The sequence below is a fragment of the Coniosporium apollinis genome, assembly GCF_000281105.1.
Source record: "Coniosporium apollinis CBS 100218 chromosome Unknown supercont1.10, whole genome shotgun sequence".
Taxonomy (NCBI): Eukaryota; Fungi; Ascomycota; class Dothideomycetes; genus Coniosporium; species Coniosporium apollinis.
In genome coordinates this window covers 563,530-591,128 of record NW_006913272.1, presented here as the reverse complement: position 1 = coordinate 591,128, position 27,599 = coordinate 563,530, and the positions used below count along the sequence as shown (strand labels likewise).

At 54.6% G+C, this 27,599-nt stretch overlaps 13 protein-coding genes across 13 annotated transcripts; 5 read left to right on the top strand and 8 right to left on the bottom strand.

Moving 5' to 3' along the window:
• Positions 1-469: 469 nt before the first annotated feature.
• Positions 470-2,885, bottom strand: W97_02781 (uncharacterized protein; the record flags this gene model as incomplete). The annotated part of the gene is made up of 5 exons (XM_007780680.1): positions 470-955; positions 1,016-1,139; positions 1,291-1,799; positions 1,878-2,593; positions 2,729-2,885. The coding sequence occupies 5 exons, from the start codon at positions 2,883-2,885 to the stop codon at positions 470-472; spliced, it is 1,992 nt and encodes a 663-aa protein (XP_007778870.1).
• Positions 2,886-3,837: 952 nt separating this feature from the next.
• On the bottom strand, positions 3,838-4,833 carry W97_02780 (dihydrodipicolinate synthetase; the record flags this gene model as incomplete). The annotated part of the gene is made up of 1 exon (XM_007780679.1): positions 3,838-4,833. The coding sequence occupies one exon, from the start codon at positions 4,831-4,833 to the stop codon at positions 3,838-3,840; it is 996 nt and encodes a 331-aa protein (XP_007778869.1).
• An 847-nt stretch (positions 4,834-5,680) lies between these two features.
• On the top strand, positions 5,681-7,082 carry W97_02779 (NAD binding Rossmann fold oxidoreductase; the record flags this gene model as incomplete). Its single annotated transcript, XM_007780678.1, has 4 exons — positions 5,681-5,704; positions 5,754-5,916; positions 5,966-6,755; positions 6,818-7,082. 4 exons carry the CDS (start codon positions 5,681-5,683, stop codon positions 7,080-7,082), a joined length of 1,242 nt encoding a protein of 413 aa, XP_007778868.1.
• A 272-nt stretch (positions 7,083-7,354) lies between these two features.
• On the top strand, positions 7,355-8,161 carry W97_02778 (uncharacterized protein; the record flags this gene model as incomplete). Its single annotated transcript, XM_007780677.1, has 1 exon — positions 7,355-8,161. The coding sequence occupies one exon, from the start codon at positions 7,355-7,357 to the stop codon at positions 8,159-8,161; it is 807 nt and encodes a 268-aa protein (XP_007778867.1).
• A 1,362-nt stretch (positions 8,162-9,523) lies between these two features.
• W97_02777 (uncharacterized protein) lies at positions 9,524-10,171 on the top strand (the record flags this gene model as incomplete). The annotated part of the gene is made up of 1 exon (XM_007780676.1): positions 9,524-10,171. One exon carries the CDS (start codon positions 9,524-9,526, stop codon positions 10,169-10,171), a length of 648 nt encoding a protein of 215 aa, XP_007778866.1.
• A 717-nt stretch (positions 10,172-10,888) lies between these two features.
• On the bottom strand, positions 10,889-11,686 carry W97_02776 (uncharacterized protein; the record flags this gene model as incomplete). The annotated part of the gene is made up of 1 exon (XM_007780675.1): positions 10,889-11,686. One exon carries the CDS (start codon positions 11,684-11,686, stop codon positions 10,889-10,891), a length of 798 nt encoding a protein of 265 aa, XP_007778865.1.
• A 432-nt stretch (positions 11,687-12,118) lies between these two features.
• Positions 12,119-12,681, bottom strand: W97_02775 (uncharacterized protein; the record flags this gene model as incomplete). Its single annotated transcript, XM_007780674.1, has 2 exons — positions 12,119-12,339; positions 12,516-12,681. 2 exons carry the CDS (start codon positions 12,679-12,681, stop codon positions 12,119-12,121), a joined length of 387 nt encoding a protein of 128 aa, XP_007778864.1.
• A 336-nt stretch (positions 12,682-13,017) lies between these two features.
• Positions 13,018-14,079, bottom strand: W97_02774 (40S ribosomal protein S3; the record flags this gene model as incomplete). The annotated part of the gene is made up of 4 exons (XM_007780673.1): positions 13,018-13,350; positions 13,402-13,820; positions 13,973-13,998; positions 14,051-14,079. The coding sequence occupies 4 exons, from the start codon at positions 14,077-14,079 to the stop codon at positions 13,018-13,020; spliced, it is 807 nt and encodes a 268-aa protein (XP_007778863.1).
• Positions 14,080-14,446: 367 nt separating this feature from the next.
• Positions 14,447-16,880, top strand: W97_02773 (uncharacterized protein; the record flags this gene model as incomplete). Its single annotated transcript, XM_007780672.1, has 3 exons — positions 14,447-14,473; positions 14,563-15,048; positions 15,099-16,880. 3 exons carry the CDS (start codon positions 14,447-14,449, stop codon positions 16,878-16,880), a joined length of 2,295 nt encoding a protein of 764 aa, XP_007778862.1.
• Positions 16,881-17,620: 740 nt separating this feature from the next.
• W97_02772 (uncharacterized protein) lies at positions 17,621-18,816 on the top strand (the record flags this gene model as incomplete). Its single annotated transcript, XM_007780671.1, has 2 exons — positions 17,621-18,690; positions 18,765-18,816. The coding sequence occupies 2 exons, from the start codon at positions 17,621-17,623 to the stop codon at positions 18,814-18,816; spliced, it is 1,122 nt and encodes a 373-aa protein (XP_007778861.1).
• Positions 18,817-19,031: 215 nt separating this feature from the next.
• Positions 19,032-20,196, bottom strand: W97_02771 (uncharacterized protein; the record flags this gene model as incomplete). Its single annotated transcript, XM_007780670.1, has 2 exons — positions 19,032-19,958; positions 20,005-20,196. The coding sequence occupies 2 exons, from the start codon at positions 20,194-20,196 to the stop codon at positions 19,032-19,034; spliced, it is 1,119 nt and encodes a 372-aa protein (XP_007778860.1).
• A 1,867-nt stretch (positions 20,197-22,063) lies between these two features.
• Positions 22,064-22,932, bottom strand: W97_02770 (uncharacterized protein; the record flags this gene model as incomplete). The annotated part of the gene is made up of 2 exons (XM_007780669.1): positions 22,064-22,349; positions 22,406-22,932. 2 exons carry the CDS (start codon positions 22,930-22,932, stop codon positions 22,064-22,066), a joined length of 813 nt encoding a protein of 270 aa, XP_007778859.1.
• A 1,387-nt stretch (positions 22,933-24,319) lies between these two features.
• Positions 24,320-26,273, bottom strand: W97_02769 (elongation factor 1-alpha; the record flags this gene model as incomplete). Its single annotated transcript, XM_007780668.1, has 7 exons — positions 24,320-24,360; positions 24,410-24,490; positions 24,537-24,570; positions 24,627-25,721; positions 25,984-26,039; positions 26,093-26,163; positions 26,269-26,273. The coding sequence occupies 7 exons, from the start codon at positions 26,271-26,273 to the stop codon at positions 24,320-24,322; spliced, it is 1,383 nt and encodes a 460-aa protein (XP_007778858.1).
• Positions 26,274-27,599: the final 1,326 nt, after the last annotated feature.

Genomic DNA, 27,599 nt, shown 5'->3' with positions numbered 1-27,599 from the left:
TTGAGTTTTTATGCCTTCAGAAGAGTGCGAACCTGTGCTCCTGTATCTCCAACAATACTTTCCTGCTCTACCAGTCCGAATATCACTGCGGCGAAGCCCTCGCTTTCCTAATGAAGGGCTCAAGTTGGGTTTGGCATTTATGAAGGGCACTGTTGTATTCTCCCTACGCCGGTCTGGGTTGCACTTCTATCGAACTCTCCCTTCAGCATCTGAGACTGTCGGCAGAGCAAACGCCCACTTTGACGAGTGGACTCAAATGCACCCTGCGCAAGCTCCCGCACCTCATCTTACACTCTTACGCGTACATCACTGTGTGTCAAAGCCCTCCAGGGCCACGTTTGAGCTGGCGCGCCGGCGGACTGGTGTCACGGCTCTTCCCCTATTGATTCACGCAGTGCTTCCAAGGTTCTAATCCAAGCTATCCTGTTCCCCAATAGGGTCTTCTTCCTTTGGCTAAATGGAATCTCAACTAGAAAGTATCAGCGATCAGTCTTCTCAGTAAGAAGACCATCAAACGCCGTGACTCATCCTTGCTCGCATTGGGCGCGCGTCCTCCTAAGAATTCTCTACAGTCCGGCAGCGCCGCATATGGCACCATCAAACCCTCCCACAAGACGCCTGAACGGTGCAGGCTGATCAGTCTTGTAGCAACATCATCCACCGTCAGAGTGCCACCTTTATCCCAGAGTCCTGGCTTGTCCCGCGTTGCAAACAGCTTGTCTCTGCGCTCCCTTATCTGCTCTTCGAAATGCTCTATTATTGAGTATGTCCTGGTGACCACATCCATAACCTCGCCATAGGTTCTGTCAGTTGCCATGTCTTCGCGTTTCTGCTCGAAGGTGTTGAAACAGGATAAAGAGTACGCGCATGATTCACTCCGATCGATGTGAACGTCTGTGTGGCCGAAGCTTTTCCTCCATAAGAGAAACCTTATCATAACGGTAATCTCGGTTACCTATAGTATCGACCAGGTCAGACTTTGCAAACTGAACTAAAAACCTCTGGGGCTGCTTACCTCTGTCGTGGTTACTTCGCTATGGGCCCGGGAGTATAGGACACCGGCCTCCGCACCGACAACGATACCGTCGATAAAGTAATCTCCATAGTTCTTTCTGAAGTCATCCTCTCCATCTTTCCCCCTAAGGGTTAGCTTCGCGGCGTCTGAGTGCTGGGGGGTTGGGAGCTCGGGGATGGGAACAACGCGGCACGCCTGCTCAGAAGAGACGGGTCAGATCGTCGATATTCTTCTCTAGAGGAATGACGGCACGGACAGTCTATATGGCCGCGCACTCGTAGAAGCTGCTGATGCCTTGCCGCATCCCTTGCTCGTACTCCCAAAGAAACTTGCCCTGCATCCCGCTCTCTATGATCCGCTTCCTGACCCAGACGTCAAGACATCCAATTTTGTCACCCCCCGCCCCGCCCGGCACCCGCACCGCAACCCTCGCCTCAAAAAACGCAGCCGCATCCGCCCAGCCGACCTTCCACCCGTTCTCAAACCGCCAATGCTCGAAGTAGCCGCCCGGCGCAGTACGGTCCCAGTAGCCACAATGGCTGCCCACACCCTCCGCCATCTTAGCATCTCGGCGTGCTTGAGCGTTGGAGAGCCTGACGCGGACGCCGTCGGCGGATAAGGTCAGATTTGCGGGGGGTGTGATGGCACCGGAGGCGGTTTGGGCGCGGAAGCCCCACTCCCCACCGGGCATCCAGTCCATCGCGTAGGTCCAGAAGAAGGAGCCGCCGGACCGGGATTGGTAGCGGGCGGATTGGGCGGCGCCGAAGTCGCGGATGAGGGTATCCTGATGATTGTGTCAGTAGCTTTCTACGGAGGAGGTTGCAGCAGTCATGATTATACTAATGTGGAAAGGAAGACTCACTCTCGAACATCCGCCCTTGGCCCAGCTATCCTCTGTCATGACGCAGGAGTACTCGCCAACAACGACTTGGAAGGCACCACGGTCGACAACGCTGCCGTCTCTCCCGTCTAGCTCGCAAAGTTTGGACCATACTTCGGAAGTGATTTGTTGCGGCGACTTGGCCTTGTCATCATCGGTGAACGCCCAGTAGAAGTGTGTATCCACAATGACGGGGTTAGAAGGTCCCGGAGACGAAAGGCAGTTCTTCTTGCTAGTGTAATCTAAGGCTTTCGACGAGTTCCACCCGTCTGAGATGTAGATGGGAATGCTAGCATCAATGCAGCCGATAGCGGAGATGGCGGACTCGTACCACTTGTACATGCCAGCAGAGTCCCAGTCAGCCTCGTTGACGATTTGCAGGCCGACGATGCAGTCCATGGAGGTGACTTCTCGAGCGAGGAACTCAAGGCAGCGCGTGGCGAGGGCGAGGTTGGCTGCGTTGTTCCACAGCTCGGCTTTGCCGGAATTGGTGCCGCTGTGCTCGCCACAGTTGGCGCCTCCAGGCAATGCGTGGAGATCGATAAGGGTGCCGATGCCACGGGCTCGCGCGCGGTAGATGAGGTCTTTTACAGAAGACCATGCATCGGTGTAAACAGTGGCGTATGGAGCAAAGGGAGTTTTGCTGCAGAAAGATGGCCCAAGCGTAAAGTAGCCTATAGGTAGACGGAGGGATGTACCTGCGTAATGTTAGGTGTCATGACAGAAGTAGATCGCCGAAGCAACAGGGGCCAAGGTCAGACCGTACACGCATCATACACGCATCATGCCATTGCTCATGGTGAGCTTGGTTTGAGAGTCGTCGAGTCACTTACAGCGCGCATCCGCCAGCCAGTCCAGATCCGCGTCTGAAACAGTCCTCCAATGATTCTGAAACTTTTGTCGAGTTTCGTCGAGGCCAATGGACTGCACGGAGAGTTTGACAGCTTCGAGCTCGCTTGACTGCTTGTTAGACGCATTGGAAGGGAACATCGACGGGTGAAGCCACTTTTCAAGAACGTATACGGATCCGATGTTGGTGCCATGATGGTATCGGTATCGGAAGATGTCTAGTGGAGTCGGTGCTTGAATGGTCGATGGTCTTTCTTGACCGATGGGCTCTTGTGATCCGTCGAATCGTCCCGGAAATTGACTGAAAGATCGGTCATGGAGGACACCGTGGACCTTGGACTTGGCTTTCTGCAGAATCCGATCCATAGCTAGTAGCGGCGATATCTAGTCCTTTCCGAAGGATAATCGAGGTACCTCTCGCCGCAGATTGCGAAGAGAACGAGGAAGAACGCGAAGAATAAGGGGAACATCAATGTGCTCGAGGGGAGACCGATATGAATTGAGACTAGAGTGTATTGCGAAGACTATGTAGGAGTTGTGAGGTGTGGAAATGTTGATGAGAGAGCGAAAAAAATTAAGTAGAAACAGACTTGTTGATGCTCTGACACCTTGGAGACAACACTCGCGGCAGGCGCGCGGCGTGCGTGGCTCAACGGAACTGACGTCTCGGCTCCACCTAAACAGATGCCGGTACGGAGATAGAAGTAGTTTCGCAGTATCCGCGTGGAGCATCCAACTTTTACTTGCCCTGGGAGTTATCCTCCTGCCTCACTGAATCCTCTCAAGAAAGTAGGCAAGTAGGGCCACTCTTGCCTCGATCGTACTCACTGATTCATATTTCAAAAGAACTCACCAAATCGTCTGAGCCCTCACCACCAGACATTGGGCCCCAAGTGGAGTTGATCAGTGCAAATGAATCAACAAAGTGAGTATTTCGATTCTTAGTGGTTCATATAATTCCACGATTCTCTATAAACGGAGCGTATCACGTGACAATATCGATCTGCGTTCCAATTGAATATATCAGAGTTTTCCCCTGGCGCCAGCGACGGAACCTTAGGTAGAAGTTAGGAAAAAAGACAAGCGCACACTATCATAAGCTCTTCTCCACCTCCATAACCTCCCTAATCCCCTCCTTAACAGCCTCCACCTGCTCCTTACTCAACCTCTTAAGCGGCCGTCTCGGATATCCACCATAGCCGTAGTAGCTCTCTATAGCCGCTTTCGTACCCGGGATAGCCGCCTTCGTGAGCACCCAATCCCCCTTACTCAATACCTTCTGCAGCTCAATGGCCTCCTCATATTTCCCTTCCGCCCACAGATTCCATACCTTCACGCACGTCTTCGGTATGACGTTCGCACCGCCGGCGATGATGCCCGACCCGCCACTCGCGGCCGTCTGTGCCGTGAAGTCTGCAATGCCGCCGAAGGCCATGTATCCGCTGCCCTCACTCTTGGGCGAGCATGCATTCGTAGCGAGCGCCACGCGCGTTAGCTTCCCCGTGCTGCCGCACGTGAACTTCGTGCCAACGATATTGGGGTGTTTAGTCAGCTTAATGATGAAATCACTGTCCATATCAATGCCAGCCACTGCGCCAGGGTAGTTGTATAGAATAATCGGCAGCGGTGACCCGTCGGCGACAGAGGTGTAGTACTCGTACAGCGCGGCCTCGTCCATGGCGTACCGGTAGTAGCTCGGCGGCACAATGAGCACGTATTCGCCGCCCGCGGCCTCGGATTCTTTGCACAGCTCGATGGTGCCGCGGATGCTGTTTTCGCTGGCGCCGACGATGACGGGGACGTTCTGGTAGCCGGCTTCGTCGAGGGCGGAGCGTGTTTCGCGCGTCACGGTGCTCTTTTCGGCGCGGGTTAGGTGGACCGCTTCGCCGTTTGAGCCCATGGTTACGATGCCGACAAGACCAGCGTCGGCGAGGCGGACGGCATGTTTACGGATGGAGGGAATGTCGAGGTCTTCTGTCTCGGGGTCGAAGAAGGTCATGACTGGGGAGTATATACCATGGCGGAGAGGTGTTCTGGACGTCCTGTGTCCGTTGCTTCCGTTGGAACTGGAGCCGTTGACAGGTGCCATGATTACAGGTGGAAGGGAAATGTGGTGTCAAGTAGGTAGCAAAGAAGACAGATAGAAGAGGTGTTGCAGAGACGGTATGAAAGTTGCATCAACTCCAGGCGGGCAGTCTTACCTCTATATAAGCAGAACATACAGAACCAGGGCTAGCAGATCCTCGGACAGCCTTGAACTACACCGAGACCGACACGTTCCAGTCCAGCTCAATCGTTCTCCGCATCACTACCCGGCTGGGCAGAAGCCGGGATCTCAATAGCAATCAACAAGTAATGGTGGAAGCCGATAACCTTGGACTCCGGCGGAAGCTGATGGTGCGCGGGCGGACAGTTCAGCGACCGTTATTACTGGCGCGATACACGCAGGAGTATGCCACAATGGCCAAGCTGTATTACGGCCGTCCAGGTCCGACGACATACGAGAGGCTGACAGGCAGTTTTGTTGCATCACACTTCAGAGCTGTGTCCCTTGGTATTCGAGCTCAAACGGCATCAACGTCGGAAAAGCTTCATTCCACGAATCACGGAGAGAAACCCGCGTGGGGGTCGGCGGGGTGTCGATGGTGGGGCAGCCCTGGAAAGCGTTCTGCATGCAGTAAAACGGCTCGACTTCTCTCCTGCGTCGGGTGAACTGTCTCGCGCCTCTTTTCCAATTGTTCCGCCGAGCGAGTGTCCCTGCATGGCGGGGAGCTTGAGCTTCGGCGACTGATGATGGCGCCGCGAAGCTTCCGGTGTGCGCTGTCATCGGGTTCAATCGCCGATATATCTACTGAGAGACCCAGACTGAGGAGAGGAGACTCTTTCGAACTTTTGGCACAGCACACTCAAAATATTGCCTTGAAACAATAAAAAAAATGGCGCCTCTCAACGTGCTGATGGTAGGTGGAAGCTCCGCAGAGTACGCGATGGGCCTAACATCCTCTGCAGGTCGGGACTGGAGAGTATACCACAGGATTCGTGGGTGGAGGCATGTCAGGTTCGGACAAGAAAGTTGGCGTTGTTGGCCTGACGATGTTCGATCTGCGGCGGAGAGGGAAAGTTGGCAAGCTGAGCATGGTGGGAACGTCAGGCAATAAGTTTCCAGCGATCCGTGAGTGAGAACCCCATATGTGCTACGGACGTGCTCTGACCCCATACAGGGGAACACTTGGACAAAAACATCACCCAAGTCTACAATGGCCTCGACACATCCTTCGACTCATTCCCCGCAAACGACCAGCGCGACCCAGACGCATACAAGACAGCCATCGATGCGCTGTCACCCGGCGACGCCATTACAATCTTCACGCCCGACCCGACCCACTTTCCCATCGCCATGTACGCCATAGAGCGCGGGATCCACGTTCTCGTCACCAAGCCCGCAGTCCACAAGCTCTCCGACCACCAAAAGCTCGTCGAGGCCTCCCGCAAACACAACGTCTTCGTCTTCGTCGAGCACCACAAGCGCTTCGACCCAGCCTACGCAGACGCGCGGCACAAAGCCAAGAACCTTGGCGACTTCAACTACTTCTACAGCTACATGAGCCAACCGAAGAGCCAGCTCGAGACCTTCAAGGCGTGGGCGGGGAAGGAGAGCGACATCTCGTACTACCTGAACTCGCACCACATCGACGTCAACGAGTCGATGGTGCCGGACTTCAAGCCCGTGCGGGTGATGGCCAGCGCGGCGAAAGGCATCGCAACGGATCTGGGATGTGTGCCTGAGACTGAGGACACGATTACGCTGCTTACGGACTGGGTGAAGAAGACGGATGAGAGTAAGCGTGCGACTGGTGTGTATACCGCGAGCTGGACGGCGCCGCAGAAGGCCGGTGTGCACTCGAACCAGTACTTCCACTACATGGCTAGTAAGGGTGAGGTCAGGGCGAACCAGGCGAAGCGTGCTTACGACGTGACGGAGGACGACAGCGGCCTGATGTGGTACAATCCGTGAGTTCTCCCCGCAGTCGTGTGAATTGCTTCTGCGATCCTAATCGCGAACTATTTGCCAGATTTTACATGAAGTACGCCCCAGATGAAGAGGGCAACTTTGCTGGCCAGACAGGATATGGCTACATCTCATTTGAGAAGTTCGTAGACGCGGTGACTGCCCTCAAAGAGGGCAGAGTTACGCTGGACGATTTAGACAAGCGTGGCCTTCCAACGATCAAGAACACGATCGCAACGGGCGCGATACTAGAAGCAGGTCGCAGATCACTAGACGAGCGGCGGCCTGTCGAGATAGTGGAAGAGGATGGTGTGTGGTCTTTGAAATGAGGCCCCTAGGTAGTTGACTAGCCACGTAGATATAGCTCAGCAACTACGGTGTGGTAGTTCTGCAGAGTAGGAACTGTCTTACAGAATATCACGTGATCATAGGAGTACTTTGTATTAGTCTTCGTGAAGTATCACAATCACCCAAAATGGAAGGTCAACGATATGCCAGGAATACGAACCCGCCAACATCCTCACAACATAGCGCCTCTCTCTTGAAAGAATGCCAAACCTAATGCCGACCGCCGTCTAACCTGTCCAGCCCACCTGAACCAATGGTCTCAACTCGCAGCCAATACTCCACAACCTTCCCGCCGTCCCAACTCTCCCCGTCTTCACACTCCAGCGACTCACCCTCCACTCCCGATCGCGCCCCTACATCCTCCGCCTCTCCTCCCTCAAAACCGAAAGCATGGGCCCACACCCCCGACCACCTAATCCTCGCCTGGCTCCTCGTCTCCCTCCCGCTCGTGCTCTGGGACACCCTCTACGTCTTCCTACGGCCCCATTCGATGCCCGGCGGCTTCCTGCACTCGCCCCTCTGGGTGCCCTACGCGCTGTACGGCACTGTAGACCACGTGTACGGGTCCCGGGCCTGGGAAGCGCATAACGGGTTCACGGCGGCGCAGAGCGCGCTGAATGCGGTGGAGACGGTGGCGTATGCGACGTATTTATGGTGGGTGTGGAGATTTGGGAGGGATGGGGAGGGGCGGGTGGGCAAGAGGGGCCCAGGGATGCCGAGAAAGGATGGCACGGTGGGAAGGGAGGTGATGGCGGCGGGGAAAAGAGTTGTGAAGGGGAGGTGGGCAGGTAGGGCGGTGCTGGTGGGGTTTGCAGCGAGTATTATGACGGTTAGCAAGACGGTGTTGTATTATGAGTCTCGCGGCCTTGGTCTCTTTGTCGTTGTTAGAGGGCCGGTTGGAGAAGGACGGGGAGGCCTGGGACAGGATAGGGTGTTCTCCGCTTTGGATATCAAGTTGCTGACGCAGATCTTAGGGCTGAACGAATACTACTCCGGGTTCGAAAGCATCGGAAATAACGATACTTTTTCCCTCGTCTTCCTCTGGATCGTTCCCAAGTAAGGATCTTTGTTGTTCGGCTTGCGGATGACGTGATAACTGAGATTTTCCAGTGGACTATGGCTCGCGTTACCAAGCTACATGACATACGTATTCGGACGAGACATCCTTCAAGGCTTGGATTTTGCAGCTGGGGTAAGCACGAAGAAAAGCCAGTAGTAGGCTACGATGCTCCGTGAGAGGCCTCTTATGTACAAATTTGTCCGCGACTACATCCCACCTCTGAGTAAGTACCAACCACGCTCCGTGTCAAAGAGTTTGTCGTTAAACCCTACTGTGCGGTAGACTACCGGACGTTCACGGACTGGAGCTTTATCGCTGCTGGACTGCTCAGCGACAGTTAAACATGTACGAAACGCCAAGCGGATATCTGTGCTGTGTGAGTATTTCTCCAAGAGCAACGGAAGGCTCGGCGGAAGTTCTCCGTATGCCTTCACTCTCATCGCCGGAGGAAGTGTGAGGAGAAGAAGCGGTTTCGTGAGAAAACCAGCGTGTCTCAAAGCTACTGTGGATATGCGCTTAGACTGGGCAAGGCAGCAGGCTTAGTCGTTGTGTTCCTTCGGCTTCTGCCATGATGGCCGATGATGCTGTTTCTTTGTGGATGATGGCATTGACATCAGACAGATTAAAGGGGAGATTTCATCGATCTTGTTAACCGCTAAGACTCAAATGTATGGCAGTGGGAGAGCAAGAATTGACTACAAACTACACGATGATAGGTAGCCACTCGTGATTGTTTCCTCGGAGAGCAGCTTTGATGGATCCGTTCCTTGCAGGTTCTTGCGCTCTTCCCGGCGAGAACACTCTACCACAAACGGAGCTTCAGATTCTACTTGCTTCTGTGGAGGGATATGATAAGCTATTCGCTGTCATTCTACCTCCATACTTGCTTTGTTCCATCTTAAGATCTCTTAGTTGACATCGCGTCTAATCCGAGTAGAATCCAATGATAAAACACAAAAGGTTAAATGGAGCTGACCTACATAGACAGCAACTCTGTCCAGGCTTCCAAGCTTCTCAGGAGTAACATGCGTGAAGCGCAAAGCGTGACTTTGCGTTTGTCCTACGTCACCAGGCACCTGCAGTGAAGCGCGTCGCGTTTGTCACTGTGATATCCCGTGAGGCCAATTCGCTCTCATCTTCCCTCACTTCCATCTACTCTCGGCTCCGCCTTCTCTCACTTCCTCTTAAGCAACCTGCCAGTCTCCGCTCCTTGCATCTGCCTACAAGACCTTGAGTTCAAGAGGGTTCACGCTCAGCGGAAGGTGTATCGTCCAGATATCGTCTGCGGACACATAACTGTTGTCATTGTCCACTCACGCTCTTATCAGTCTCACGCTCCAACTGTTCACCATAAACGACAAGATGGGCGCTTGGGGATATGGTCTTCTGCAGTCTGACCATGACTACGACTGCGCCGGCAACCTGTCCGACGAGGCCGGCATTGAACTTTTCTACCCCGAAGACCCTGAAGCCACTCGCAAGAAACTCGACGACGGAACGCTCAGCCGCCTGTTCGACAACCATGAGAACCGCACGTTCTCTCCGAAGTGCACGACGATCATCCTGGGTGTTCTAGCCATGCAAGTCGGTGCCAAGATCGAGGACAGACACCTCGACCTCCTCCGTTCGATCTACAGGAGTGCGGGGCTCTATGAAGAGGGTGAGCGGCAGATGCGCAAGGCTCTTGAGCGCTACAAGAATGATGGGACGCCATACTCCATCGACAGCCCAGGCTTAGACCTTACGGTAGCGCTCAAGGGTCCTATGGAACGGGGCGAGATTCCTCGCTTGTGCACAAACTGCGACAAGTCCGAGACGGAGCTGGAACTCAAGCGCTGCGGGAAGTGCAAGGTTGTTCTTTACTGCTCCCCCGAGTGTCAGAAGGCGGACTGGAAGACTCACAAGCGGTTCTGTCGGCCGGCGCCAGACCCGCAGCCCGTGACGCAGAGCCCTTCTGGCATTATCGGACTGAATGTCGACCCGTTCCACTCCTTGCGGGACTTTCGTTGACAGCGTCAGTGTAGCTGTTCGTTCTTCAAGCCCTGTCGCTGATTTTGTCCGGCCAGGTTACCACATGTGCGCCGGACAAAGTTGTGTCACACTTCAAGGCGACTTCATTCCCTTATTACGAGGACATGCATCTGCTGTGAAGCTTTGCTGCAGATACCAATGAACCCTTACTCTGCTTCGTCTTCACAGCTGGCTAAAGTTATGACACGGACTGCTTGAGGGATTGCTTGCTTGAGGGATTGCTTGAGGGATAGTGATGGCTGGCGCTTCCGTGGTTAAACATCTCTGCATAGGAAGCCATGGTACAAAACTCATGCACACTGCTACCGCGCAACATGTAGCTAGCCTCAGGCTGTTGCACATCGGTCTGTCGATGTGTGCGGCCGAATGGAAGGCAAAGCTCTTAATGGGTAGTTCATCAATGGAAAAAGGCACAATCAATGTGGATCCTGTCAGTTGCTCTCTCGTGACTGCTCATTTTCCGCTCATCCTCCACTCTTGTAACTTCTGTGGCGTCTCCATCGCCTCTCACATCTGCTTTTGTATCTGAATCAAAGTCGAGACCACGCATCTCACATAGGACTTCGAAGTCTCCTTTCGGCATTTTGTAACATGCAGCCATTTATGCCCACATCTGAGCCTGAATGCCATTGCAAAAACTCTTGGATCGCAGAAGTCGCCTTAGAATCTCTGCATCTGCCCTTGCAAGCAAATCATTCACAGACTGCCCTCAGCCCACGTCCTCATCTTGCTTAACACCTCCTCCGAAGCAATTTCTCCCGCTTCGGAGTCTCTCCTCGCACTCTCCCTCGTCCCAAACGCCTCCAAAAACTCCCCGATCTTGCTAAAACCCCCAGTCCCCTCCCTCCCATACACATCCTTCCCCACCTCCCCCTCCCTCGTCATATCCCTTCCATAACAATCCCCCACAAACTCCAAAAACTGATACAGTACAATCTCGGCTACCGTAACATCTCCGCCCCCGCCCTGCCGCAGCCGCGCCATGTCTCGGTCCTCCTCCTGCCACCAGCTCTCGATCGTGGCCAGGGACCTGTAAACCCATCGGGCCATCTCCTTCGACGCCGCGGGAAGAGACATGGTGCCGGCGCCTGAGCCGAACATGCGCACGGGGTTCCAGGCTATGGTGCATTCGTCTGCGAGAGCCAGGAGCTCGTTATGACGTGCTCGTGCGAGGGAGTTGGCGCCGCGCATTGGGTACGTGGAGAGGGGGAAGCCGGAGGCGCCGGCGTCGCAGAGCTCGTCAAGGTAGTTAATTATGGCGAGGGACTGGCGGATGTAGATGAAGCCCCCTTCGTTGGGGATTGCCAGGATTGGTAGGCTGCCTGGAGGCTTTGGCGGGTATTCAGGTGGCGCCTTGCTGCCGCGCTGCGGATCTGAGACTGGGACGACGGTGACGAGGGAGGACGGAATGTCCTTCTCGCGGAGATAGATGATCACGCGACGGGGGTAGGGCATCCAGGGGTAGACGTAGAGGAGCCATGGGTGAGAAGGCATTGTGGATGGTACAACGAGCAATTTAGACTTTTTGTGCGGAAGGATAAGATGATAAGGAAGATTGCTAGAGACTAGAAAATCGAGTTCGGAGAAAGAATACGAGGCACCTTTTGTATCGATTCAATGCTGAGTGAGAAGAGAAGGCCTCTCGGACTGGGTGTTGGTTCCTCCACAAATGTCTCCGAAATGTCTCCGCTGTTTGGACAGAGGGTTTTGCAAACGGAGAGTTTCGAAAGGATAGTTCTCGGTACTACTGGTGCTATCTAGCTTTTTGTTCTTTCGATTGGCAGTCCGTTGGACGGATTCGTCCTCGGAATAAGCCGAGGTGGGTTTGCTCTGATGGCCTGGACCATGTGAGAAAGAATGCAGCCTCTTATGAAGATCTCAGTCCCATTTCTCAACTCAACAGTAAAAATCACTCACTCACTCTCGTCATTGCCCGTCAATCGCCTGCATAGCCGCCGCAGCCTCCCTCACAATCTCCTTCGTGGCCTCATCAACTTTCTGTCCCTGAATCCACTCCAGTCTCCGCTTCCGGAACTCCCACCGCTTCCTACTCATACCCTCCTGCCCCTCCCAGCATCTGTATGCCTTCTTGTAGGTCGCTGGTGCGGCGCCAGTCTCGCCAGCCTGTCCAATCTGCCCAGACGTGACTGAAGTCGGGGGAGGTCACCCCAGCGAAGCTCGGTCCTAACACCGTCGGAGGGATTCTAGTGTTTCTTGGACAGGTCGGTCGGAGGAAACTGCTGGATGGCTTGGATCAACGTGACCACTTTCGGTCGTGCTGGCGGTATATCAGTCAAAATGTCATGGAGAAGTTTCCACTAACACTCGAGCAAGTAGCCTGGGTTGTCGTCGTTGACCATCTTGCTTGTGATTATTCGACTGGTCTCGTTGACATTTATACGGTTGTGGAGGTAGTCTTTCAGCACCTGGGCTTCTCTAGGCCCGCATGCTGCGCTCCTGACTCTGTAGTCAACCCAGGAATCAGACATGATGAATGTAGGGGGACTGGAAAACTGAGTTGTGGTATGTATTTGAGGCTATGTGAGATGAGTGCTGGTAAGGACCCGGGTGATGTGGGCGAGCATGCGCATCATCACCCAGGTTGTGGGTGTGGTGGCACCTGCCTCATCCAGCTCATCTCGTCAAAGCGGTATCGTTCAGGTTTGGGCAGTTGCAAAACATGAAGAGAACTTGGAGGAGCATCAACAACATCGCGATTCAGGCACACCTTGCTTACGCCGTGATCATGGTTCTCAAAATCCTCTGACCATCCGCAAAGCATGACATTTGGTTCCGCAGCAAATCAATCCCGCAAATCTCCTCCGCTACTCCTGATCGTAGCTCTCCTGCGCAGGAGCCTCGTCGCCCTGCTGTTCCTGCTGTTCCGCCTGCCTCTGCTGCTCTGCCGCCTGCTGAGCAGCCAACGCCTTGGCGCCGTAGTCCTGGCTCATGGGCTGGACAACGGGCTGCTCCTCCTTCGGCTCGATGATGGTAACAGTGTCTGGCAGCGTCTTCTGCGGGCCAGCCTTGCCCTCCGGATCCGAACCGCGCATGATCTTGACCTTGATACCCAACACACCCTGGCGCAGCAGCACGTGACGCGTCGCCGAGTCGATGAAGTCCTTTGCCGGCTGGCCGGAGTGGATCATGAAACCGTCCTATCCGATATCAGTACCTCTCTCCAAAAGTCCAGTCGTGGTGTAACACACTGTGAACTTCATGCTCTTGGCACGGGCAGCCCTCAGCTTGCCGCTGACCACAACCTCGCAACCCTTGGCGCCGCTCTCCATGATGAATCGTAGCACACCATAGCATGCCCTCCTCACAGCCAGACCGTTGAGCAGCTTGTACCGCAGAGACTCGCACTGGGCGACGGCGGACAGACCGCGGTTCTGGACCTTGGCGGCATAGAGGGAGACGGAGTTCTCGGGGAATTTGAAGCGCTTCTGGATGAGGGAGGTGAGTTCCCTGATGCGGCGGCCCTGCTCGCCGAGGACCTCTTGTGTGTGTGTTGCGCGGATGATGATGTCGGTGACGGTGGGTGTGACGCGGACTTCGACGCCGGAGTAGCCCTCCTCGGCCAGCTCGCGCTGGAAGAACTCGTTCAGCTCGGCGTAGAACACGCCGTCTGCGCAATGGGATGTTAGCACTCCGATCGCTTCACTGCTTCTCCGCTCGATATTGATATTTGTGCGAACGCGCCGCTGTCCCTTGCAGGCCAAGCGACCACGATCCCCTCGATTCTTCTGGGCTAGTCGTCTTGCTCGGGGGTTTGCGTACCTGCGACGAACTTTCTCCGCTTGGAACTGCACACAGTCAGTCGCTAAATTGCGGACCGTCTTCCATCATGAGACTCACATAGCACCTCCATGAGTAGCGGCGGCCATGTTTGCGGTGTGAGAAAGGTAGCTGGAGCTTCGAGGATCGGATTATCGGGAGGCTGATGCGTGGACGTGATGCTGTTGTCGCCGGCGTAATTTGAGCTGTGATAGCAACTTCGCTGGAGTGGTGGGTGCGCCAAGAGTCGCTTGGAAGGCCGGCAACGGAAAATGCCGCCGCCGCCAGCTCCCCGCCAAAGCCAAAGATGATGTGCAGCTCATCGGCAGGGCTTGCAGTACTCATGTGAACAATCGGTATCTGGTCAATCAACAACCTCAAGTGTTGCTGGCAGCAAGCAGTGTCGAACCCCAGTCAAACACCTCACACGATCTTGCTTTGCATCGTACTACACCGAGTCTCCAGTCAGATATACAAATGATCAGCTCATCCGACCGACAACCTGTCATATAACACTATATGGATAAGATTAGAGTCTCCAAGGCAGGACCCCAAAGAGCTTCAACTCAACCCCCTTGCTAACCTTCACTCAGGTGGAGGATGTCACCTTGTGGAGACAAGGCGTACGCGTCGAAGGGACCCTCCACCTAACCTCCCACCACCTCATCTTCAGCTATCCACCCCCTCCACCCACCGACCAAGCTCCAGCTGCAAAGCCACGTCCGCGCGAGCTATGGATAACTTACCCTATGATCGCCTTCTGCACCTACCGTCCCGCTCCTCCAGCATCCCACCAGGCGCCATCCATACGCCTGCGATGTCGTGACTTCACCTTCGTAGCTTTCCATTTCCTCTCTGAGGGCAAGGCGCGCGATGTCTACGACAGTATTCGGTCCCTTACGTGTAAGCTGGGAAGAATAGAAAAGCTGTACGCTTTCAGCTACAAGCCGCAGGGTCCAGAGCGAGAGATAAACGGGTGGGACATATACGACGCAAAGCGGGAACTGAAGCGGCTAGGCGTCAGCGCAAAAGACGTTGACAAGGGGTGGAGGATATCGGAGATCAATGCGGACTACCAGGTATGTATTCTGCATGGACTTCGCCGGCGCTGTACTTACAAGATACACAGTATTCGCCCACGTATCCAGCTGTGCTCGCTGTTCCGTCGGCAATCTCTGATAATGTCCTGAACTACGCTGGAAAGTATAGATCGCGAGCAAGAATACCCGTCCTCACCTATCTGCATCCCGTGAACAGTTGCTCGATCACACGGAGCTCACAGCCGCTTTCTGGCGTTGCCCGAAACCGAAGTGTGCAGGATGAAAAGTTAGTCGCGGCAATCTTCTCGACCTCCAAAGCCGAGGTTGAGTCACTCAGCTCTTCAACATCTACCAGTAATTTCTCCGATATAGCTCCGACAACGAACACTGCACCTGCGCCTCCATCCAGTAGCGACAGTTCGTTTGTCGCTCCGGAAGTTGTTGAGGATGAAGCGATTGATAGCGTACGGGAGGCTTCCGGCGCAACGGCGCCGAGGGTGTACGGTGCCCAGCAGCACAATCTCATCGTCGACGCCCGGCCGACAGTAAACGCGTACGCGATGCATGTCGCAGGGATGGGCTCAGAAAACATGGACAACTACAAGTTTGCGACCAAAGCTTATCTGGGAATTGACAATATACACGTGATGCGAAACTCGCTAAACAAAGTTATTGAAGCACTCAAGGACTCCGACGTCACGCCGCTACCACCAAACCGCGAGCAGCTAGCGAAGAGCGGCTGGCTAAAGCACATCACAGGCCTGCTAGACGGAGCCGGCCTGATCTCGCGCCAAGTCGGCATACATCATTCCCACGTCCTAATTCACTGCTCCGACGGCTGGGACCGCACAAGCCAACTCAGCGCTCTCAGTCAACTCTGCCTAGACCCCTACTACCGCACCCTCGAAGGCTTCATCGTGCTCGTCGAGAAAGACTGGGTCTCCTTCGGCCACATGTTCCGCCACCGGTCCGGCTTCCTCAGCCACGAAAAGTGGTTCGAGATCGAGAACGAGCGCATTGCTGCCGACCGACACAGCACGAACGGCACCAGCAAACCGCACGGCTCGACGGCGGGTAATGCCCTCGAAAACGCGCTCCTCAGCGCCAAAGGCTTCTTCCACAAGAAGAACGACAGCCGCGAATCCCTCGGTGAGTCGGACGGCGAGATGCAGTCGATGGAGGCCTCGCCCTCGGCAACGAGAGATAGCTCGGCCACCCGCGCGGCGGCGGAGAACAAGGTCGTCACGAAGCCGAAGGAGACAGCGCCGATTTTTCACCAGTTCTTAGATGCGACGTACCAGCTCCTGTACCAGCATCCGACGCGCTTCGAGTTCAATGAGCGCTTCTTGAGGAGGCTCCTCTACCACCTCTACTCCTGTCAGTACGGCACGTTCTTGTACGACAGCGAGAAGCAGCGCGTGGATGCCAGAGTCAAGGAGCGCAGCCGCAGCGTCTGGGACTACTTCCTCGCGCGCCGCCAGATGTTTGTTAACGAGAAATATGACCCGGCCGTCGACGACACGGTTAAGGGCCAGGAGCGACTGCTGTTTCCACGCCTCGGTGAAGTGAGATGGTGGGCTGAGGTCTTCGGCCGCACGGATGCCGAGATGAATGGCCCGGCTGCTGCAGGCGGTGCGGAAGCCCTCCAGGATGATGCGGATCTGCCGGTCTTGACGGGCGTGGAGAGCGCGGAGGCTGTGGTCGGTTCGACGGCGACGAGGCAGCCGAGAGCTGATGGACGGGCGTCTATAGGAGCGTCGACTTCGGGACTGGCGGCTGGGTTGGCGTCGTTGGGTATCGGCAGCTCTGCCAGTCCAGCTAGGCCGAAGAGTCCACGGGGGCCGGCCCCGATGGAGGTCGAGATGCAGTAACTGGGACTCGTTAAGACAAGCATGGTGTTGGCGGGCCTGGTCGTCGCCTGACTGTGGCTGTGGGGTGTTCGGAGCCTTGTTTGGGAGCGTGGCGTTGTCGGGCGTCTGGGATTACGACATGCAGTAGCATGGAACAGTCAGAGGTATGGTTCGCATTGGGCAAAGTGGATGTTGTATTGGCTCAGCTCCATGGTTTTTTATGCTCTCGTCAAGATCAGAACTGCTTGAAAAACCTGTGAGCTCTATGGCACAGTAGCCCGCTTAAGGGACTTCTTCATCCGCGAAGAGGATCTGCTCCACACTTCTCGAACGACTATAGCGCATCCTTAGGGCAATAAACGCCTACAACTGTAATAATGTCCCTGTTTACAGGAGTCTGAATCGGTCCATAACTAGGTAGAGAATCTTGGCTGAAGAGCATGGGGCCCAAGCTTCCCGAGCTCTCTGCCTTGATCTTAAAAGCCACCTCCAAGTCTGTACTCCGTAAGAACAAATCACCTCGCCTTGATACCTCAGCAATCTCAAATCGGAAACTACACAGAGCCCCCTGTCTCAACTAAGACCCGCGTATACTTTTGTCGAACCTGTATCCCACCCAGCACACTCACCTTGCGCCGCTATCCTGTCAGCGCGCTCCAAGAAACTCATCCAGCTTGCAGACACCAGCTTCGAGTTAACGTAGCATGCCTCTCAACCCAACATCATAACACTCACTATCCACCACGTAAATTACGCCCACCATGCCCTCCCTCGACATAAGCATCCCCTCCGCCAGCACCAACAGCACCGGTGCAAAACCCTACACAGCCTACACGATCCAAATCCGGGCTCCCCTCCGCACACGCAGCCTCCAAAAGCGGTACTCCGACTTCGTCACCCTCGACAAAACTCTCCGTGCCCAAACCAACGCCGCACCACCCGCCCCGCTCCCCGCAAAATCCTGGTTCGCACGCACGGTCGGCAACGACGCCCTCACCGAAGAGCGCCGCAAAGGGCTAGAAGCCTACCTCCGCGCCATCGACAGCTCCCCCGACGACCGCTGGCGCCGCACACCCGCCTGGCGCGCCTTCCTCGAGCTGCCGGAGGAGGGCTCGGGGAAGAGCAAAGTGCTCGGCAATATCGGGCTCACGGCTTCCGGCGGCGTGGTCGTAGATGCCGCGACGTGGCTGGACATGTACGGCGAGCTGAAGAACCAGCTCCGGGAAGCGCGGTTGTATCTCACGAAACGCGAGCAGGCACAGCAAGCGCAGGCGCAGCATGAGGCCGGGGCGAACGCGAAGGGGGCGCTTGTGCAGGCGAGCGCGCTGATTAGGGCGCTAGAGGAGGGGCTGAAGGGGTTGAGTGGAGGTGGAAGGAATGGGGATGAGGGCGCGTGGGGAGGAGTGGAGAAGCTGGGGGACGGGGAGATTAGGAGGCGGAGGGATATGATTGGGTCGGCGAAGAAGGAGCGGGATGGGCTGGAGAGCGTGTTGAGCGCTATGTCGGTCAAGAATGCGGCGTCGACGTCGTCATCGCTGTCGGGAACTACGGCTATAGCGTCCGAGGGAGATAAACAGGGGTTGTTTAAGGGTGGTGCGCCTGGTGGGCGAGGACGTGTGCTGGGTGCGCCGGCGAAGGAGACGGAGAGGACAAGAGAGTTGGATAATGAGGGCGTGCTCCAGCTTCAGAGGCAGATTATGCAGGAGCAAGACGAGGACGTGCAAGATTTGACCAAGGTCGTGCGTAGGATGAGAGAGATGGGCGTGGCGATCAATGAGGAACTTGTTCTGCAGAACCAGATGCTGGATCTGCTAGATAATGACGTGGACAGGTATGCAGCACTTTCATTCATTATCGCTACGTCAGTCGTGGTGGGCGTGGATGGAAGCGCTAACAATTCAACAGAGTACAAGGAAAAATCGACGTTGCAAGGAAGAGAGTGGACAAAATCCGATAGAAAGTCTGAATCGTCGTACCGCCTATTGCTATCCTGTTACATTAGGAAAACCCCGCCACATCTCCAAGACGCCACATTCATCCAATGCTCTATCTGATCCTCTCGCCCAACCCGTTGTCTTCTTCCGGACCTTCCAGCAAGCCCCCCTGATATCTCAATACTAGATCATATCGCCGGACCAGATGAGAAAACCGCCAGGCCCGACGGGCACCTCCTCATTCTTGCTTCTTCTTTCCATTCTGGCGAGTGGACCGTCTCCTGTCCGGTGGACCAGTCTCGCGCTCGGTCTGTACTTCTGATAACGGACCGAGTTTGGCCCTGCTCTTCTTCCGATGCACGGGGGGCAGAGTAATGGTAGCTTGGGGGTTGTCCCCTTCTTTGTTAGGACCACATGGATGTGCCTTCGGGGAAGTCTTTCCCGCTTTAGTGAGGCCCTGTCTTGCAGACCTCCTTCTTACGATTGGGGGCTTGGATGGAAGAATCGTGTCGCCAGCGTCGTTGGACTGGTCATCCGCGTCGCTGGATCCATCATCAATGCCGCTGGCCGTAGCATTCGCATCGCCGCTTTTCGACGCCGTATCCTCATCGCTGGTGGATGGTGCATTGCCACCAGCCCCTGGTTTCCCTATCTCGGCGTTCTCGACTGCTTTCTTCCCGGAAGCTTTTTGCGCGGCTCCACTAACGCTAGCCTTGCACGTCGGACATTGCTTCCACGCATTTCGCGGGTCGATGTACTGGCTGTCGATCCTCGGGGTCACGCAGTCCTGATGATACCACTTCCCGCATTCACAGGCGACAAGCGCATTGTACTCCTCGCTCTTCTTGTCCTTGCGGTACGAATGGTTACTCCCCTTTCCCTGGCAACTCTCGCACACGTGGTCGCACCTCTTGCACCAGAACTGGTCCCCGCTCTCCGGCTCAGCGAAGGCGTTGTAGATCACTGGATCATGGCATTGCTGGTGCCAGTGATCCTGACAGCCGGAACACTGCACCAGCTCGTTGTTCTCAAGCGATTCCGTGGTGGTGCACACTTCGCAGATTGCGGCGTAGGACTGTCGGAAGAGGTTCTTGTGCACCCAGATGGAGCCTTTGATGGCGTAATCGGCGAGGTTCCAGGACTGCCCTTGCTCTTTCTGCTGGTTCTGGGCGGGTGTTAGGTTGTGCTGAGAAGGGGTAGGTAGTGCTTACTTTGATGTCTTTGCTGTTGGGTGGGGGTTGTTGTTGGGTTTTGTTCTTCTTGGGGGCCTTGGAGGTGTCAGTGGTTGTGGTTGTGGCGGACTGAGTGGCGGACGTACCATAATGCCTGATTGCCTTTCTGCCTCTGTTGGTGCTGGGATGAAGCGAAGCTGGAAAGCCCTTCTTATGCGTCTGCCACAGCATTCTCCATTGTCTATTCACCATTGCCTGTGGAAAGTTCCAGTAATGTCTGAGTTCTAAACAAAACAAGTCACAAATTTGCATTTCATGAATCAGGCTTTGTACACTGCACGAAGATTCGTCACACCACTATCTCTTGTATGTCAACCTACTGGAATGAACGATTTTCTCCGTAGTGCCGGTTGAACCGTGTTTCGTGTGGTGCTTAAGGTAGCGGCATGAACAGAAGGCGATCAACGGCCAGCAACCGGTCTTCATCTTCTCGAAGGCAACAAGAGACGGATCGAACGCTGGCCAGAACAGGCGGAGGTGCGGCCAAGCCACGCTGAAAGCTGTGTCAAGGTAGGGTTGTACGGTCCTGTACTTCCCACACAGGCTTGGCCATGCGAAAGTTTGTCCGACGAGGATTCCTGCTCCTACATCAGGGTAGAGTCTTGGGAGTATCATCAATCCCTTCATTCAACACACGGATACACCTTCTGCGGATCGGTTCAGGGCGTCTCTGAACTACAACAACCGTCCAAAAGAGAACCTGATACTCACAGCCCGAGAACATGACAGAGATCGTCCACGCAGGAGAGTCTGGGTGACACTGGTCAGGGTCCGGCTCAGGTCCATATGAAGGAGACTGCCCGAACTGAATCGGAAACTCCATTGACGCCACACGGCGGCTGTCCGATCGGTTCCTCTCCATACAGCAAGGCAACAGCTTCCGAGCCCAACCCACGCAGCAACGGACAGTCGCAGGGTGGCTGCAGGGCCGGCGAATGATAGCCGCATATCAAGCCCAATCGAAAGGACTCGATCCACCACGAAAGTCTACAACACACACGGATTGAGGTGATGTGTTCTAGAACAACAAGGGCCGAAGCCATGCCAAACACCGGAACATCAACCGGGTACGAGAACTCAACTACAACAACCGTTGAACTGACGCCGCGAGACCAACCACGTTCGGGCACAGCACTATTGCCGATGTCTTAGATGCACGCATCAACAGCAGTTGATGACAGGGTGTTCATTAGGCCGTCTGACGAAGCTGGACGGTCGGACGGACGGGTCATGTATCGGACCGTCGGAGTGAGAGCTTAAGCCTCGTCCGATCACCCACGTCGGGCAGGGAAGAACTTGCACCGCAGATATCAACTTTAGTATATAATCACTCTAAAAAAGTGCTTAAACGTGCGATAGGGTATAGAGAGTAGCTTAGAGCATTCTAAACCTTGACAGCTTATAAGGGACTGCTTTAATAGTAGTAAAGAAGGTGGTAAGAAGTGATTTTATAGTGCGAGGAGTGATTTTATAGTATAAGGAGCGATTTTACGGTGTAAGTTCTTCCCTACCCGACATACCCATCTAGCCTTATCGGTCCGTCCTTATAGCGCCTAGAGCCTAGTCCGTCCGTCTAGTGGCGCGCCCTTACTCTATCCAACCGTCCGAAAGCCTCCGACGAGGACGAACCAACTAATAGACACCCTAATTAGACCTCGCAACCAGCTTCGGAGCGTTTCACTCACTAGAGGCAATGTTGGTTACAGCTAGCGCGATACAGCCAACGCCTCTAATTAATACTCTAGGGTCTCTGAGATTGCAAAGCTAGTCTAAGCATGGCTATCAAAGGTAAATGTCTGTCTAGGTGACTAGGTCTAGCTAAACGTATGAAATCGTGGACGACGGTATCTGGATTTAACAGGTCCTTCACGCTTTCCTCGTACACGGATCCTTCACGCTTTTATCGTACACGGACCTCCTTGGCCTTGGGCGCGATAGCTGGGGTTCACTGTTCAATCTCTGCCGAAAGGCCCGGCGCGACAGCTGGGGTTTACTATTTAATCTCTACTAAAAGGCCCAGCGCGACAGCTGGGGTTCACTATTCGATCTCTGCCGAAAGGCCCGCCGCACCGATTCTTATAGGCTTATGTTCCTCTTTACTACGCTTGCTTTCAGCGGAAACATTGGACAGATCCATCCTCGGACACTGCTCGGCAAGTGTGTCCGCCATCACCTCGTCTTCGTCCCCTGCCGACTGCTTATCCTCCAACGGTTCTGATGCCTCACCGCCCTCATGAGCTATCTTCGCCTTCTTTCTAAGATTGACCAGCGCCGCCAGCGCCGGCAGCGCCGTAGGTCCTTTGCGCTTTTGAGATTTCTTCGCCCTGCGGTTGTTTTAGCAGTACTTCTGAGCATGGTTGAGATCCGCGGTATTGCTTACTCTGGTGGCTTCTTCTTGCCTGCCTTGCCTTTGCCTGCTTTGTCTTTGCTCTTCCATGCCTCCGCGAGGGTCTCTTGGGCCATGTCATCCAATATGGCGGCTTCTAATGATGCGTGAATCTGGTCGTACTGGATGTGAATGGACGTCTTGTCCGTGTATGCCCTCTGTCCCATACGTTCACGATACAAGAGCTTAATCGCTCTCCGGAGAACCGGGGTGTTATCCAGATCATGTTCCGTGTACTCGTTGATGGGGTCAAGGTCAAGGAGGAGACGAAATTGCTCTTCTTCCTCGGAATATGCCGCCGCGCCCACCTCAGTGCCCAAGTCCTTCGCCCGCCGGACGCGGCGGATGAGAGTTCTTTCGTTGTCTTCCTTCGGAGGCCCAGTCTTCGTGTCATAATAGTCTGAGTCAGGTTCTTTGTCCGTTTCGGCATCTGAATTGCCGTCTTCAGCAACTTTTATGCGGGGCATCTGCTCCAGTGGGTTTCCAACGTATGCTCCTGTAGTGGCAAAAGCTTCATCCATGAAGTATTTCGTTTGCTTTCACAAGCGCTTCGGCCTCGAGGCGCCTGGCACTTCCTGCAGCTCTTGAATTGCCTCTGCGTCTAGATCGTCCATCGTGCCTGCTAAGCCCTCCACGGGCTGCTCACCAGGCCTGTTACGGCGTGGTTTGCTCTTGAGGATCTTCTTTCCTTGGTCGGAAATATGTGCGGCGCGAACATCCTGTCGGTGGCTGTTCAAGAGCAGAACAAACAGGTCCCTTAAGGCGGGGTCGTGAGCGCGAGAGGGTTCCGCCGCGGTAGAAGAAGATCGTCTTTTACTACGCGCCTCCAAACGTAGGTGCGAGATAGCGCTATGTTAGTCTCACAGTCTAGATCTCACTTTCCACAGCGCCGGTACAACAGCGCCAGTGGCCTGGAAGAACTTTTAGCCGTCCATCGCCTTTATAATCCCGTCACTGTAGACCTCGTATGATATCAAACAGCGCGGCTCTTTCTCTTTGGAGCCTCACGCGTCAAGTGACTAGGTCACTATCTGTGCTTTTTCGCCACCTGATGACAAAATCATGAAACTCGCAGCTCCTGTTCAAGCTTTTGCAGGTGTGAATGGAGACCGGGTTCCACATGTTACGATACATCCAAGAACCCAGCTGTGTCAATCTCTCACGCATTGATTGCCTTGAGTATCGTTGACCTGTGAACCTCGTGCCAGTAAACCAGCTTCATTCTCTCAGTTGTCTTCTTGCATGGAATCAGTATCAGAATTCTCGCCATAACAATGCCACGATTCCAGCTCAGCCGCGTCAATACCGCGGGTACGGTACATAGCATCTTGTGTCGACGGACTATGCGTTCGGATTCGTCAATGGTTCCATCAAGCACGAAATGCCGTAAAGCAGCAGGCAAAGCATTTCCACTGCACTAAAGCCAGCGCCATGCTGGCGAGGTGCTTCATGGTCAGCAGCTTTAATCAAAAACACTTATCAAGGGTAGGCGGACATGATGTTTGTGACCACCGGCCTAGGCAATAGTATGTTCGACAGCTACCGTGGATCAAGCATTGGAGATATCCCTGGTCTATGAACCGTCATGCGAGTAAGTGAGCTCAAAAGTGGTCTCGCAAAGACATGTGCGGGGTCGACGGCCGGGTGTTTAACAGCAAGTCAGTCATTCGTAAGACAGGTCCGTGAAAGCAAAGAAAATAGGTATCAGAATGTACCACATCACCCAGTTCAAACACGACATGGAGGCAGCATGGGATATCATCGGGTTCTCATTGATTCGTGAAGCAAGTCTAGCTAAGAAACCCGCCTGCACGCCATAGCCATGAATGCAAGCCATCGACCCATGAGATCCGGCCAGAATCCACCCACCATCCACTTCCAACCCATCTTCCCCAGGGGAACCATCCTCTATTTCTTGCTTGCTTTTTGTGCGGCCTTGGTGACCTTGCCTACGGAGGGTCAGTATACATATCAAATCTCGACATCGAACAAACTTACCGGCACCCTTGTCCACCTTCTCGACGGACTTGATGACGCCTACAGCGACTGTCTGCCTCATATCGCGAACGGCGAAGCGGCCTATTTTTAATTAGCACAACAGTCGTAATTCAGGAGTTCGGAAGACGCTTGCCAAGAGGGGGGTACGCGGTGAAGGCCTCCTGCATTCTTTGTTAGCAGCGGATCAACCGAGTGGAGAACATGGGCAGTGACTTACAACACACATCGGCTTGGACGGCACCATCTTGACAATGGCGGCGTCACCGGACTTGATGAACTTGGGGCTGTTCTCAATGGACTTGCCGGTACGGCGGTCGATCTTCTCGAGGAGCTCGGAGAACTTGCAGGCGATGTGGGCGGTGTGGCAATCCAAGACCGGGGCGTAACCAGCACCGACCTGGCCGGGGTGGTTGAGGACGATGACCTGGGCGTTGAAGGACTCGGCACCCTTTGGCGGGTCGTTCTTGGAGTCGCCGGCGACGTTGCCACGACGGATCTCCTTGACGGAGACGTTCTTGACGTTGAAGCCGACGTTGTCGCCCGGGAGACCCTCGGTGAGCTGCTCGTGGTGCATCTCGACGGACTTGACCTCAGTGGTAACACCGGCGGGGGCGAAGGTGACAACCATGCCGGCCTTGATGGTACCGGTCTCGACACGGCCGACTGGGACCGTGCCAATACCGCCGATCTTGTACACATCCTGGAGGGGAAGACGGAGGGGCTTGTCGGTAGGACGGGCAGGCGGGTCGATGGCATCGATGGCCTCGAGCAGGGTCTTGCCGGTGGTCTTGGTCTTGGTCTCCTTCTCCCAGCCCTTGTACCACGGGCAGTTGGAGGAAACGTCAATCATGTTGTCGCCGTTAAAGCCAGAGATCGGGACGAAAGGAACGGTCTTCGGGTTGTAGCCGACCTTCTTGATGAAGTTGGAGGTCTCCTTGATGATCTCGTTGTAGCGATCCTCGGACCACTTGGTGGTGTCCATCTTGTTGATGGCGACGATGAGCTGCTTGACACCGAGGGTGTAGGCAAGCAGAGCGTGCTCACGCGTCTGGCCATCCTTGGAGATACCAGCCTCGAACTCACCAGTGCCGGCAGCGATGATGAGAATGGCGCAGTCGGCCTGGGAGGTACCAGTGATCATGTTCTTGATGAAATCACGGTGACCCGGGGCGTCGATGACGGTGACGTAGTACCTCGGGGTTTCGAACTTCCAGAGAGCGATATCGATGGTGATACCACGCTCACGCTCGGCCTTGAGCTTGTCGAGCACCCAGGCGTACTTGAAGGAGCCCTTGCCCAACTCGGCGGCTTCCTGTGAAAGGTCTTAGACAATGTTGCAACGGCGGCATGGCGGAAGACAAGAAAGGCAGAACCAAAACATGACATGACTGATGTGGATGATGAAGAAACCAATGATGGTTTGGGTTTTCGGTACATGCGTCGTGTGCCTCTGCCTACCAAAAGCGGGATAGTGCGGGACACTCAGCCCCACCATGCCCCTCGTCGCGATAAGGCGAAAATGCGAAATTTTTTGAAGCGGCAAAGAGAGCGAAGAAAGAGGCTGCAGTCCTTACCTTCTCGAACTTCTCAATAGTACGCTTGTCGATGCCACCGCACTTGTAGATCAAGTCTGTACGCCGCGTGAGATTGTAAAGGCTAAGCGGGCGCGAAAGGAAGGCTTACGTCCGGTGGTGGTCGACTTGCCAGAGTCGACGTGGCCGATGACGACGACATTGATATGAACCTTCTCCTTACTGCAGCAGACTGTCAGACGATGTCCTGAAGTTTTGCTTACGCGCGAGGAGTCGTGATGGCGGAGCGCGATGCTGTGATGAAGCCGAGAGATTCGAGTCACTTACCCCATGGCGTCGGTTGTTGCGAGGTTGAAGCTTGAGTGGAAGTTGAAGTGAAGTAGGTTGAAATTGCTAGATGCTGTCAGAGATGCTGCTGGTTCAAGCGTCGAGGGCGCGCATCTTACTCAGGTACGAATGCAGAACGATTCGAGGTGTGACAGACGAGGAAGAAAAAAAGAGGATTGGCAAGGTGACGGTGGGGGATTATATGGTGGGACAGCTCGGCTGTTTGGATTAGGTAAGGCGCCAAACCACGGGCTACTGGTGAAAGCTTTTTCGCACTGCCCAACGATCATTCATCACTTTGCCTCAAGCGCCCAGTTTTTTGCTCCACAGCAGCAAGGCTACCGCTCAGAACGACTGGCTGGAACTGGCTCTCGACCATATGACTCTGCAGCTTCACCGTGCTATGCTCGTTTGGGCCGACAGATTATCTGTTCTGAAGCATCAAAATCTATCCGCTTGCCACTGTGCGGCATCCTTGAGGGCGGAAGCGGAAGGCTTGTCCCGAGGATGATGTCAGTACTGAGTTTCTAGAGCAGTTTTGGGCCCGACCTCTGACTGCCTTAGTGAGTCGGATTGTTATGACTGTGAGGTTCTGCCGGTACCTATTCTGACTCAGTGCATCTTGTGCCTTGGCATGTGTTTCAATCATGGAAGTATGATATCAAGCGGACCGTAAATCCTACACAGTCTCTCATGAGCGGGCTAGATGTCCTCCGTGGCACGCAGCAATCTATTAAACAGCAGGTCAGCAACCCGGTGTCTTAGGCTTAAGCATGGAACAGATGCTTGAACGAAGCTACCTCACTAAACGTGTAGTCATGGTCTGGAGTCTTTTGGTTTCACATCGGCTACTTGAGTAGTTAACATTAATCAAAGCTCCGACCGATTTCATCTGCGATCCTTGAATACTTAGATTTCCTTCTCCCTGGTTGAAGATTCTAGAAAGTATCCAACTAATTCCTCTCAGCGGATGAAAATTCTCGAGATTATGAAGGGCGCCCAGCCCGTTCAAACGGCATCTTTGTAGTCCTCAGCGGCTTGCGAGCGCTGTAATTCGAAACTGGCATCGAGCTACCAAGCGGAAAATCGATACGGAACTACCTGATCTCAGGGTCTGGAGGGGCCGTCCTGTGTGCGGTATCTAGATGTGCTGTTAATGTCGGGTGACGTTTGCCATGTGCGTCTCTATATCTCACCAGCGTAATAGTCCAATTGTGGTCGTCGGAGAGGGCTGTGGACTAGAACACAAGATGGGAGTCCACTATGTACAGAAACTGATACAGTAATGGTTTGTTGTACATTCTACAGCCTTCCTAATGTTGTACATATCC